This window comes from Typha latifolia, chromosome 11 (assembly GCF_019914945.1).
Source record: "Typha latifolia isolate L0001 chromosome 11, TyphaL0001v2, whole genome shotgun sequence".
Lineage (NCBI taxonomy): Eukaryota > Viridiplantae > Streptophyta > Magnoliopsida > Poales > Typhaceae > Typha > Typha latifolia.
The window spans coordinates 7,537,544-7,552,045 of NC_133096.1; the positions used below are offsets into that span (position 1 = coordinate 7,537,544).

General features: G+C 36.6%; 1 protein-coding gene across 1 annotated transcript; it reads right to left on the bottom strand.

Annotated features, from left to right (window-relative positions):
* Positions 1-6,465: 6,465 nt before the first annotated feature.
* Positions 6,466-14,213, bottom strand: LOC140797601 (PH, RCC1 and FYVE domains-containing protein 1). The gene is made up of 7 exons (XM_073151182.1): positions 13,744-14,213; positions 11,254-11,340; positions 11,012-11,131; positions 8,026-10,122; positions 7,795-7,941; positions 7,149-7,681; positions 6,466-6,941 (listed from the first exon to the last, which is right to left on the bottom strand). The coding sequence occupies exons 1-7, from the start codon at positions 13,792-13,794 to the stop codon at positions 6,776-6,778; spliced, it is 3,201 nt and encodes a 1,066-aa protein (XP_073007283.1). The 5' UTR covers positions 13,795-14,213; the 3' UTR covers positions 6,466-6,775.
* Positions 14,214-14,502: the final 289 nt, after the last annotated feature.

Here is a 14,502-nt window from a genome sequence, read left to right on the forward strand (position 1 = left end):
GTAAAATATCTTTTGTGCCCTTTAATTTATCAAAGGATAAAAATTATTTTCAATAACTAATTGGTTAGTATGGAATCATTGCTCAAAGAAAATAAAGATAGCATCCTAATTTATTCAATAATAAATCCTCAAAGCCAAATGGGTGTCCATGGACTATGGATGATGGGCCAAGTTGGGTTACAGTGTTCAAGCCTGGTTTTAGAAAGCAAGAATGTATGCAACTCTTTATTACATCTTGAAGTCTTGAAGATTAAAATCTTGTCCAATAAATAGATCAATAGAATATGAACAATGGAAACAAAAACAAAAAAAAAGGAACATGAACAAGGTATTAAATATGTAGGTATAGTTTTGTACAATATTCTCTTTCAATAATAACTCATACACAATTTACAAGAATGCAGCAAATTCCTCCAGTCAGAGCTGCAGAGAGACAAAACTTGAACCAGACATTAAATGCGAATATATGTATATTTTTTTCATTTCCAACAAAGAAAAAATGCAAAGATATGAAGGAGCTTTTAATTAGTTAGATGTCTAAATAATATTCCACAGATATATAGCAGATATTGTCTCTTATTTAAAGTGGCATTTTAATATTCCACTGGGCAACTGCATGATTTAATATTGTATACATCCCTGATAAAAAAAGGTTGCTTCTTTTCAAATTATTTCCTTTTAGTTTCTATGCAACTCTTTGGTTTCTTCAAATCATTACAAGGAAAAGAGTTCTATAGAAGTAGAACTATAGCATGATCCTCTCAATTGCACCCTTCAGAGAAAGAAATAATTAGCATACAATATAAACCCACCTTTATCATTCTTCCAATATTAATGTAACCATTAATTTCACAGAAAAAATAAAGTTGTTTGCATGCCCATGATTCATAACTCATTAGTTATTCATTAGAAGCAAAATTAACCTTATTTTCTTCCTCTATCTCTCTCTCTCTCTCTCTCCTTTTTTTCTTTCCATTTCTTCATCATCTTTCTTTATTTTAATATTCCTTCATCTCTCTCATCATCTCTTTTTAGTTTTGTATCAAGGACTTCCCGAGGGTTAATTGCAAATATGACATGGAGTCACAACTGAAGGAATCAAACTATAACTAGATCTATGCATGTACTACATAAAACACCAACTAGGTTTCAACCTTACAAAAGTCAAGTCTGGAGGCATAGAATTTTCCAAATCTTTAGTAGTTCATGATCATGCCGTTCTACTCTAGATTTCACACATCATTTAATATGAGTTTATGTCTAACTAGTTAAGCTTACATTATGGAGTTAGCTAGTCATAACACAAAAAAGGTTGGATATATTAAGAAGAACATCATAAGAAGAAGAGCAAGAAACCTAACTGAAAAATGATAAGGTATGCAAGGGAGAGCTTTCAGACCCATTCAAAACATTTGTTGCACCTTTTTTATTAACTGAAGTAGATGAAATGATGAAGGAAAAAAATGGTATATTTAGGCATTCATACAAACTGTGGAGATTTCATCAGAGAATATTAATAAGTTGGATTTACCAAAGGTGGGTTGAAAAAAATATTTATTAATTTTGATCAAAAATATTTTTTTTATGAAAAGTAAAGGCAGTGATTTTTTTGACTGCACCAATCCAGAAGTTGACATACAGGACAAGACCTCCCAGGATCAATCAACTCAACTCTCTCTCTCTGTCTCTCTCTCTGTCTCTCTCTCTCTCTCTATCTAACTATCTAACCCAAGGAAAACAATATTATTCCTTTGTGGTAAGGGATAAGGAAACGGGCCGGCATCCTGGAAAAGGAAGAGGAAGAAGAACTCAGGCATGCATTGTTAACCTCCAATAGTACTCTCTCTTAACTTCATCTCTTCATGGCAACGTTAGACTCTTGAAGCCAATAGCGTTGTGCCGCTTCGACGGGCCGGAAGGCGCCATCCGTGTGCCCCTCGGCAAGAACCCGAGGAAGTTTCCAGAACTCTCCCTTCCCAGTGGGCTCCCTTTAAAGGTCTGTATTCTTCTAGATCCATGACAACATGAAACCATTAGAAGAAGCACAAACCAAGATGCTAGAATCCACCTCCTTAAGACCTGACCCATTTGGCCTTATAAGAGATTAGTAGAGAAGAAGAAGAAGAAGAAGAAGAAGAAGAAGGAGGAGGAGGAGGAGGAGGAGGAGGAGGAGGCAAGTGGCAAAGGGGTGGTGTGAGATAATTGAATATATTATATGGATGCTAACACTAATATATATAGCATGAGTATGCTCAAAACCAAGTAAAGAAACAAGCATGCAAGTATATTTACATGTAATGAGAGAGAGAGAGGGAAAGAGAGAGAATTGGATTTAAATGAAGGGTATGGTTGGTTTGCCTTTTTGTCTTATCTTAAATACAAGCTTGTGCTGTACTAGTGGTGGGGTTGAGGTGTTGGAGAAATCCCATAAAAGGATTCCTAGAAAGAGGGGATATGGAATATGAAATTATGAACAAATTTAGAATATGGAGATCTAAAAGTTCAGTAGGAAAAAGTAGCTACGGTTTTTGTCGACTTGGTTTAGGTGAATGAGTGGGCCACCAAGAATTCAATTGCCCACCAACAAAGAGTTGCATTTCAGCTCTCTCTCTCTCTCTCTCTCTCTCTCTCTCTCTCTCTCTCTCTCTCTCTCTCTCTCTATATATATATATATATATAAACAAGTTTGGCTTTTATATGGAGTTCATTAGATCCACACCACTCCCCGTAATCTATACTCATTTTTAACTTGAGAGATAATTAGACCTAGATTCTAAATTTTACCCATTTTAATTTTCTTGTAGAGAAAAGAAAGAGAGCAAAATTGAGGTAAAATACTTAGTTGATGTTTTTTCGTTAATACCGTCAGAAGGGTGGGATTTCTAATGGTTTAGATAGTCCTTGTATATTAAAAAAAGGAAGAAAGTTGCATACAGAAATGAGTATAATAGTTCACAGGAGGATTGCCTATGTCATCCTTTAGACATGGGTAAAATTTTTTCTCACCTGGGATAAAACATCAACAATATCTTAGTGCTTTACATCACACGTAAAATACTAACTTTGTTTGAGATCTTTTTATTCAATTGACGTGTCTAAAAAGACCTCTTTGGTTGGGATTAAAGGAGGCTAGTTTAGGAAAAACAAACCCATAATTTGTATCAATATGATAATATAAGAAAAGAAAATTTATAAAAAAAAAATGAGAAAAATATAGGGAAAGAACTAGGGATAATTACATCTGTACCTTTAAACTATTGTCAATTTTTATATAGACCCCATAATTTATTTTTCGTGATATGATAATCCTCCTAATTATGTAAAATCTCTGAAAAAAATAATATATATATATATATATATATTCTGTTTAGAAAATACTATGTGACTGTTGCGTGATCTATATTAGGTTTTGAGAGACCATTTTATCTTTACATTAGAGGAAAGAATAAGAAAGAGAAAAGTAAGAATGAGATGGTCATATAAAGTTTGTAATCGACACCACCGTTAAAAGAGAGAAGAAGTATTTAGATATTTGAAGTGTCAAAGTATATTTAGATAAGTATTAAAAATATATACATATAAAAGGGTAAGTAAAAGTGGGGCATAATTTAGGGGTTTAAATAGAATTAAGCCAGGAAAGAAGTAGTCAAAGAGGAGTAGTGCTCAGGCAGTTGTTGCAGTAGTACTAGGTCTAGGAGGGAAGAGAAGATTGCGTGTGCTTGATCAGAATATTGCTGCTACTTTAATTGGAGCACTGTGGAACACGCAACAAGAAAACTCTCTCTCTCTCTCTCTCTCTCTCTCTCTCTCTCTCTCTGGGTTGAAAGGTAAATGAGCAGCATGGCTTTATAGAGTTTTTCACCAAAACTTTACTGTCACTGCTAGTAAAATATTCATTTTATCAGCATTTTACTTTTAGATTAAAATACTAAAATTTCTTTTTAAAAAATGTTAAACTAGTATTTTATTTTTTTTAAATGCTGAACAGTTTAATATTTTATTAGTAAAAAATAGAGGAAATTTAAAATTAAATTTTGAGAAATTATTTTTTTATAATTCTAAGTGCAATTTACTTTAGTGAATTATTATGTCATACCAATGTTTTTTATATCTTCGTAATAATATATTTTATAACTAAAATGAATAACAAAGCACAAAGTTATAAAATTCTAAATTTTTCTCTCTATATTTTTATCTATATCTTTCTTATTTAAGATCCAATTAAGCTTTGATCAAAATTATTACATTTCTTTTTTATTTTTTCAGTTCTTTCTAATAACATAACATATGTTCGAAATCAACTGTGTTTAGAAAGTTATAACTTTCAAAATTGAGTAGTCAACGTTTTAATAAAATATCAAATAATTTAATATTTTTAATAATAAAATACTTGATTGTTTAATATTTTATGTGAAAAAAAATAAAAAATTTTCCTCGATAAAAATAGTGATAAAGATCAACGTTTTCCTTAAAAGAAGACGCCGGACTATTAAATTATAGTAAGATAGACTCATTTCACTGTCTTGAGATATGAAAATTTTGGAAGATTTAATTCGGTCAAAAACTCGGGCTTTATGCCATCCATGCAATCATGGCACCAGAAGTTAATGAAACCTTTGACCCACCTCAATTCAATTTCGTAGGATAGGTAGTCACCATTTCCTCACTAGCTACTAACTAAATTATTCTACATCATTTTATGTCGTAATTAAACTAGAGAGCAAAGTTCCACATTTTATTTTTCGTGGAAGATTAAAATCCTCTTGCTCTAATCTAAGAACAATGTTTCGCAACGAGGGTAAGATTGCGAAGCAGTCTCTCTAAAATGTATACTTAAGAGACCATTATCTGCTCTTATAACCTAGAGGACCCACAAAAAAAGAAGTGAAATCCAGTACTTTAAGAGCAAACATCCAAGAAGCCATTAATCATCTGGCCAAATAATTTATTTCTCTGACAAGTAAACTGAACGAGAAATGAATCAGAGTAAAAAGAGGAAGAGGATGTCAACCTGGACAAATATCGCAGCCAAATGCAAACGTATGCTACAGTAAATGCTGCATCCAATTTACTGACAGTCATAACCCCTCAGGATAACAACTGGAACAAGTTAAATGACAAATAGAATAAGCATTTGGTTGTCTTAAGATGTACCTTTTTGTGTTCGATTAGGTCGAAAAAAGGTTCATAAATCTGAACTCGACCCAATCCGAAATTTTCGTGCACCAGCCCGGCTCAGGGCCCAAGTGCACTGTTCACTGCAGCCACATTTTCCCGTTAGATTCTCCAAATAACCTGTCACAGCCTAACAAGAGCATCTGCATGCATTCTACTACTACTACTACTACTACTACTACTACTAATAATAATAATAATAATAATAATAGCAACTGCATGCATTCGGAGTATGATAACCCACTGCCTTCTCTGAAAGCTTATAGATAGATGCAGAACGATGTAATTGATATTTTATATTCTGATCGCAAAGCTTATAGTGAATGCAAGTATAAAGAACATCAATGTAAATAACAAAATGGCAAAGCCCCTTATATGACATTTCTCTTCTGATAGCAAAACCCCTTCCATCCTACATTCTTACTAGACTTGTCGAATATTCCAAAGATTAAACAAAATGGCAATAAGACTTTTATGATAAGAAAAAAAAAGGAAATCCTACTGTGAGTCTTTAACCTGTTATTTATGTTGCAAGACTAAGTGTATCCATACCACATGAAGTAGTTACATCAGAAGTTGGAATAATAGGCAAATAGGTAATTTAAGTTGTTCAATAGAGAATCACAATGCCAGCTAGTAGCAGATCCTTGCATATTACTCCATCAATTAATTAACTAAACATCTAGATATAAAGATTTGATGTCTGTTACAACTACTAGGATAAAAAATTTACATCGAGCAGAAGTATGATATTTTGAGCAAAAAAGAGTAAAAATGCAGCCTCTAATTAATTAGACATTTAGCACTTTGTGACTCGAGAAAACATTTGTTTCACTCACCGAATAAAAATGTTACCGGGGCATTTTCTGTTTAGTAACTACTTTGAGCCAATCAAATTTGGCATCGACCTGTTCTTTTACTTCCTCAAGAGTTGATATATATACTCAAATGGAACTGATTATATAAAGCCACAGATGCAGGAGCATACTAAGTTGGGTATTTAGTAGCCTGTAAGCATCTGCAATCAGGCCGTAGAGGATCCATTCCTGTTGTGCCCTTCGAAGATATTTTTGAACCAAATTTACATGAACTGCAGCAGAACAAAAACCGTCAGAATTTGGAAACAAAAAGAAGCTTTTAAAATTTCAACATCAAATGTCCTTACATGAACGGCGTACTTTTCCCATTTCAGGGCAGCCTATGGGAGCCTCCCACATATGCAGAAATCTGTACAACTTAGGCCGTAGATAACCCACAAAATCCAAAGACTGAAAAGAAATTAAGACATGATGAGGGAAATTCATCTGCAATTTCTAGAATGGAAAAGGTGTACAGAGGAAGGATTACAACTCTCTCAAATCTTCCCCTCTACCACAGACGATTCCCTTTTTATGATCATATGTACACATAATACAAGACAAAATGCAGGGCCCGATCCAAAAAGGTGTGATTATGGAAGAAATAGCATAAATCAAACTATTATCTGGGGAGAAGCATTGCATACTGAAAAGTCCTGCATGGCACAAAAGATCAGTCTTCGACTTGAACTTGGTCTCGTGAGACTTCAGCAATGTTCCTGCTTTGCTGAAATTGTAATGTACTAAACTTTGGAAGGATGAAGGAAGTCCTCTTCAGATCTCCGAGCAGATTGGGTAGATGCTGCCGATGAGGCTCTGTCAGATGCATGGACATTATATCTCTCATAAACCTTTTCACGATTCTCTGACCACCATGCTTCTGCTTGATGCTCCCCAAATTTCCTTCGACTGCAGAAAAAGATTCAGAGGAGAAATTAAAAAAAAAAAAAACAGTTACACTGTTCCTAACAAATAACTGGGCATGAGAAACTTGATAGAATTTATCAAAGATAACAGGAGGTAACATGAAAGCAGCAGTTAACCACCCACTTCAGATCAGGAACGGAAAAGGATAACTGTGCAATACAGTACACAGAAGCAGATTATTCCAATTACCTGAAACGCACTCTCTTCAGTTCTCGTGTGCCATCACGAAGGGCCATAAGAGTTATATATACGCCAGGTTCATACTGTTCAATCCACTCTGCCTCAACTTGAATACTGGTTGACATGGTGCTTCGAGACTTGAAACCATTTTCACTATCTTGAAGGGGCTCGCTTTCCTTGCCAACATTGTCATGTGTTCTGCTGGTTGAAGTTGGCATCTCTTCGCAACCATTTGGTGGTCTTCTACTTATATGTTCTTCTGTTTCATGAGGGATCACAAGCCTATGGTTTTGAAAGTGCGTATTCATTTCATTAATTTCACGACCCGCCGATATATGATTTTCACCTGAAATTCCATTTGTATGAGTTGTGCGTACAGTGTTAGTTGTGTTTGAAATGTTGTATGAATCATTTCGTGACTGGTGCATCACTCTCATATTTGACTGATAAGCATGCAACTCGGTTCCATTTGGCAGAAGTACTGGTTTCATCTCACCACCTTCATAGACACCATCAGGCAGTCTTTCTGCCATATCCTTAAGCTACATCATGAAAGCAGAAGACAGAGAAATTGTAAATACCCAATACATAGATCCAGTTGTCAAACTTTTTATAAGAAAAATAAAGCAATGACTTGTTTTCCTCTGCAGATTACCTGCGCTGTTAATGATTTTATAACTTCTTTTGCGGCTTTGGACTTAGCAGATTCCTCTGCAGCCAGTGCAATGGCTTCTTCAGCCCTCTTTGCTGATTTCTGCAACTCAAGTTCTTGAAAATCACAGCGCTGTTTGAGATTATCAACCTAAACAGATCCATTACGTTTATAGGTCAGATAAGCTAATAAAGTTAGAATTAAGTTCTAGAAGAGTAGACAAAATAAAGTAACCTGCGCACGCAATTTTTGAACTTCTTGCTTCAAAAGCTCATTTGACTTTTTCAGATTATCAGCAACATTTTTTGAGAAAGAAAGACCATAAGTTGTAGGAATTGGTGTTGCTGAACGTGGAGGACTAGGTCGTCGGGAAAAAGGTGAAACAGCTCTGGAAGAATTTACAGATTGAATCAATGATGTGCGAACTGCTCTTGGAACTGCTTTGTTCATATCTATACCACCAGACAAAGCTATATCTTTTAGTTGTATCAGGGAACCAATTTGAGGGGTCCGAATAAAGGAAAAGGAATCTGTCTTCCTCCCCTGTTTAGCTGCCTTTGTATCCAAATTCTTAATCATATCAAAGTTACTAGGCAAGATTGCCTTTGCTGCCCTTGTATCTGCTTTGTCAAACCTATCTTTGCTTTCGCCTGAAAGGCGGGCTACAACATTTCTCTTGTTGTTCATTCCACCAGAATCTGATACTTTATTTAATTTAGCATAACAGGAGTCACAAACACGATATGGTTTTCCAGGATTAGGAGACAAAGCTGCTCTTAAAGCCTTCCTGGAGCTGCATGAATGACAGTGTACAAGTCCACAGTTATAGCAATTATGCCTCTTGCGAGTAAATCCAAATGCCTGTCTGCATGAGGCACACTGAGACTGCTCTGCACCTGACACCCACTTATGCTGGCATATAGCAGCAGTGAAGTTTGCACCGCAAGCTATATGTCTAACAGGTCTATCCCTCAAAGCTTCAACAAGTGTAGGTGTTTTCCGATCTTCAAGGTCTCCATGACCTAATCTTCCATTGGCTCCTTTTCCCCATGTGAAAACTTCATTCCTGGATGTCAAAACTGCAACATGGTATGAACCACAAGCAACCCCTATGATGGATTCACTGGCAAGCTTGTCTTCAACTGAACAGGGAATCTTCCCATCAGACTGGTGATTACCAAGCTGACCATAAACAGTGCTTCCCATGGTAAAAACTCGCCCAGAAGTTGTCAAGCCAATAGTAAGAGTATGACCACAAGCTACTTTGTGAAAATTGTAGTCAATCAATGAAGGTACACAAGTGGGTTTAAGTCGTGGATCCTTATCTCCGTGACCGAGTCGATACTTGTCACCATCTCCCCAGGTGAACAACTTTCCAGATGAGACACTTGCACTAGACTGGGCAACAATAACCTCTACCACAGCAGCAGTGTGCCATACACCACATGCAACAGCAATTGTCTTCAAACCGATCAAAGATTCAACTTCCCTTGGATAGGAAATGCTTTCCCTGTTTCCATGACCTAAAACGCCAAATGTGCCATCACCGAAAGTGAAAAGTTGCCCAGCTGAAGTAATCACGGCTGTATGCCAGGTGCCACAGGTGACATAAGCAACTTGAAGCCCATCCAATGGACCTGAAACTCTCTTAGGTATCCAGTGACTGACATTGTTACCATGACCAAGAAGCCCTACATTATGAGTACCATCTCCCCACGTATAAAGTTCACCTAACATGCTCACAGCACATGTGTGGAACTCACCACAAGCAACAAACTCCGCATTACAAATTGCTAAAGACTCGACTAGATGTGGGTGAACAATGTCTGTTCCAACTCCATGACCAAGACGGCCTCCAGATTCTTCACCCCATGTAAAGACCTCTCCATGTTTTGTAACAAGAGCAGCATGCCTAACCCCACAAGCCAGATGGTGGACATCCAGAACCAAATTGGAATCCAAAGGCTTTGGTAGAAGGAAATCAGCTCTACCGCTGGAAGAACTAATGATTTTATCAGCACCACTTCTTGCATAATTATCACATATGACCTCACCCCACACATACACATCACCTAAAGAATCACAGTCATCTTGTGCAGAACCATGACTAGATGTGCTAGGCGCACTAGAGATACTAACTCTGAAAACATCTGAAGAGGTACCTTTCACATGCATATTTGTTACATCTGATCTTTCTACATTTACCAAATTTTCAGAAGAAGATATTACAGGTAAAGTAACTGGCTTCAGGTTACTGTCTGGGGAACTAACAGAGAGTAATGTGCTAATGGAGCTCTCACTTGGACTCTTGGAGATCAAATCCCTTGTATCCTGAAAAAGTTTTCATGAAACTATGTAAACAATCACAAGGCTGATTCACACAAAAAAGTACAACATGGTACAATAGAAACATTATAGATGAAAACAAAGATCTGTGGTTTAAAGCCTGATCAAAAAGTTGAGCTAAAATGCCCAATATAGACACCTGAAAAAAAAAAGAGAGAAGCATAAACAAATCTTTGCGTCTTCCAGATAAATTGCTGTCCTCCTATCTTATCTGACTCTTCCTTATCATGTTAAAGCCTTCACAAATGCTGTAAAAAAGAAAACTCTATTACAAGTTAAACCTCACTTACAAGCTGATATCTGAGCCATCACTGACGGCAATATTGCACCTTTACCTAATCCACGCGATAAGTCAAGGCCTTCAATTGGAACCATTCTCTTCGTATTTTCCAACATTATTCCAGAGTTAAATTTGCACAACATAAGGAAAGGAAGGGGGGGAAAGGTGAAAGGGGGAAAAAAAAAACTAGGAAGTCTTCTCTTTGAATGCAAAAATATATTACTATGCATAATGGACAAATTTAACGGTGCGTCGGTGACACCAAATAAACCAGAAAGAACATTGCTTAAGTCTACAGCTGTGTCTACTTAGAATGTAAAATTGGTACTTTGGTAGGCTATACAGCTGACTCGTCTTGTTACTAGATATTCTTAAATATGGAAGCCTCACACCAACATTACCTAGATGTGAAGACTAGAAGCCAAGAAATTGGCATCAAGAATTATAGGAACGTGTACAACTGTAGAAGCAAGAGAGTTGACAGAAATTATAACTATCAAGATATTCCAGCAATTGTAATACCGCTCTTGACCTCTCTAAATTAAGTGTTGAATGGAAACATAAAAATGGATAATGTTCAAGGTACATATTTACCTCAAAATAAAGTCCACCGTCACTCCATCCATCAATTTTTGAACGACTACATTCATTTGAAGAAATGAATGCATTGAGGCCACCAAACAACACCTCTGCCTCAAATTTATCCTTGGATATCTAACATGTGAGTATGCAAACAAAAATATTCAGTGCATGGCCTTGAACTTATCGGTATAGCATATTCTGATGCATCCATAAGAAGGAAACAAGTAATGACTGGACACGAGGATGTAACTCACTGTTCTTTGACTTGGGATGATTCCAGAAACAGAAGCTAGTTTCAAGGATCTTTCACCACCGGTAGACCAAATCAATGAAGATTCACCCTGACAAGATCAATAAAAGATGAAAAGGTATACTTACATTGAGAAACAACATATGAACATAATTTCACATTTTAGCTTGTCAGGCTTAGCAACATGGTTGTATAAACACTCAGCAAAATAATTGCCAAATTGCTATAGCTCAGTCAAAGCAAACAAATAAGTTAGCATAGTATTTGAATCAACACATCTTTACCACAAGAAACTCAAGCCTTGTCTAATTGTTTAATAATCATTTTTTAGTAACTTATTCAAGAAATACACGTGGAAAAAGAAACACATTAGATAGTTTGAATGGGTAAAACTTTGCTTCCCTTTCCAACAGTGATTATGTAAGAGATACTCTTCCTCCAAAGTAGCGAATGCCTTAAAAAGAAAAGGAATGAAAAGACGAAAGAAAAAATTTGAGCATATAATCAACTTCGCCCTTATGAGAATCACAATGTAAAGGAAATTTTCAGAAACAAAACCTTGTAAGCCATAGTTTTCAATGGTAACATAAAAAGAGCAAAAGCAAGGCGGCAAAAGAAAAATTCAATGCTAATTAACAAAAAGAGTATAAACAAAGCAGTAAAGATATGTAACCAGACATAAAGGAGTCTAATTCAACTATTTAAAATCATCCAAATTCTGAGGACAAAGAATTCAATACAGTTATCTGTAGCATCCATCAATCAGAAACAAGTACGTATAAATGACAATCAAATATTGGAAACTAATATCTATGCAAAAAAAGGCCATCATCCACATAATTTGGAAAATTATTTCAAGTCTGGTATTTTTACTTAAATTATTTTGAGAGTGAAATCTCCCAGCCACAAACAATAAAATTTTAATCATCTTAAGATCTTTCATCTAACCTTACTAACAAAAAAATGTCTCTGTTGTAGTCAGAACTAACAGCAAGACCTTTGCTGTAGTCAGAACTACCAGTTTATTAAGAGCCAAGGATACTTTAGCTTACAGTTTATTCTATCTTACTAGAATGTACTTTAGCTTATAGTTTATTCTTTCGTACTAGTATGGATCAATATGAGTTATTCGCATACATGATAATGCAAAGGATATCAGGTGTCTTTAATAAGACCTGCTGAGTTTAGATATATCTGAACAGAGCAAATCAAGCATGCAAACCCACAAACAAAAACAACAGCAACCAAGACATTTAGTCCCAATTCTTTGGATCTGTTATAGATGTCCTTCCTCCATTATCTCTATTTAGTTCAACGATATGCGTCAAATTAAGAGCTCTCGTGTCTTTAAGTACGAATTCTTTCCACATTACTTTTGCCTTTTCCCTCCCTAATTTCCCAATATTCATAATTCACAAAATAATATATGAACAATTATGTTTATTTACATATATGATACATGCGATTTAGAAAAAAATTTGCAAATGCTTGCAGAACCCGAGTCATCTAATATGCGTAAGCAAATCCCCTGCATGTTGTAGTTAGCATAAGGAAACCTATTCTATCTGCCATCAAGATATAGACGTAAGAGCAGCATCTCATGTAGATTGGGCTCTAACATGCCAGTCCTGTCTCTATGGAATCAGATTAAGTTTCAGTTACAGGCTTACAGCTAATCCTAAATTTATAGTGACATAACTTTGATTTAAGCCCCTAAATTAGTAGAACAAGGATTCTTTGCATACACAAAGTTGAAAAGAAGTGATCATACAGATATATTTGAAATAAACATCTACCTTGCGAGTTCCACAATTTGTTACATCTTTTATATATACAAAATATGTGGTAACATCTTTGTTATTCAAAAAACACACTGCACAGAACTAATGTAATGAAACTTAAAAAGCAACGGTGGACCTGGTTGTTGCATTAAGTTTCTCCAATAGACATAAGAAGAATCCCTATATAGTCCTGTCTCGAAGCCCCAATGAGCTTCAAATGCCAAATATATGTTTTCCAAACAGATCGAATGGCAGTAACCAATTTCAACACTACGGAATCACAAACAGACACGCAGACATCACCAACCACCAACAACTTTAAAACCCAAGATAACAAACCCATAATTCCTATTAGTTCTCCCCAAGCATTCTTTGGCATCTAAACTTTGTTCCATCATCCCACAGTTTCTCCCACTACATAATCGTACAAGAAGTACCGCCTACAAACACTATTTTTACAGTTTCTAGCCACAATACAAATTTCAACACTAAAGCACTCCAAGTATCAAATAAGAAGCCCTTTTTATTTATCTCCATCCTAACATCTCTCTCCTAGCTTATTCCGCACCATAAGATCGAATAACTCCAAGAAAAGCAAAAGCAAAAACAAAAACAAAAACAAAAAAGTATCCCACAATTTTCACCAAAAGAAAAGGAAACGATGGGACATATAATAAACTAACGCTTCCAAATAACGCCAATCTCTAACTTACCTTGTCGATATCCCGGTCGGGGGAAACCCCATACCCGTCGAGATCTGCCATTCCATGTGTGAGCCGATCCCAAGCGCCGCCCCTTCGTCATAGATTCCAGATCCTTCCTTGGATTCTCATCAAATCTCCAGCACCAAAGAGAACAACAAAACCCTAGGAATCTCAACTCCCCCTTCTCCTTCTCCTTCTTCTCCTCCCGGGATCCACTCGAACAGTCGAGAAGAGAACAACAGAGAGCTCGAATACGTCGTACGCTATGTATATATATGTATGTATAGGTAGCGCCGCAACTCGGGAGTAGTAAAGAGGAGGGTTGGCGGTTTTCCGACCGCGCTCCGGATCCTACGGGGGCGGTGACCGGAGTCCACGGCGGTCGGGAAACCGCAAGGGTGGGCGGAGAAGCGGAGGCGGAGGAGAATAAGCGGCGAAAGAGTCGGAGAAAATAAAAGCAGCAGCTAAAAAGGAAAAGGCAAAGAATTCCTTAAAGAACGGGTTCCGGTCACCGCTAGTAGGCTTGAGTGGGAAGACTACCAAGGAGATTTTAATGACGAAACTGCCCTTTGCTGATCCACGTGCTGACGTGGTCTCAGGGCCCCGACTTGGTGGACCTCACTTGGTGACGAATGGGAAGGCGGAAAGCAAATGGCGGTGACACGTGGGAGACCCGGCGGTCGTGTGTTTTTTGTGTTTGTTGCCTTTGAGGAGATCCAGTTGGATTAGGTGTTGATCGAGTGGATGTAATTACGAGTTTATTAGAGA

Excerpts from the sequence above, each read along its gene's own strand:
- LOC140797601 (XM_073151182.1), bottom strand. The coding sequence starts at position 13,794 with ATGGCAGATCTCGACGGGTATGGGGTTTCCCCCGACCGGGATATCGAC. Across the intron at positions 7,942-8,025 it reads TTCAAAAATTGCGTGCGCAG|GTTGATAATCTCAAACAGCG; the intron begins GTTACTTTATTT and ends GGATCTGTTTAG. Across the intron at positions 6,942-7,148 it reads CTGAAGAGAGTGCGTTTCAG|TCGAAGGAAATTTGGGGAGC; the intron begins GTAATTGGAATA and ends CTTTTTCTGCAG.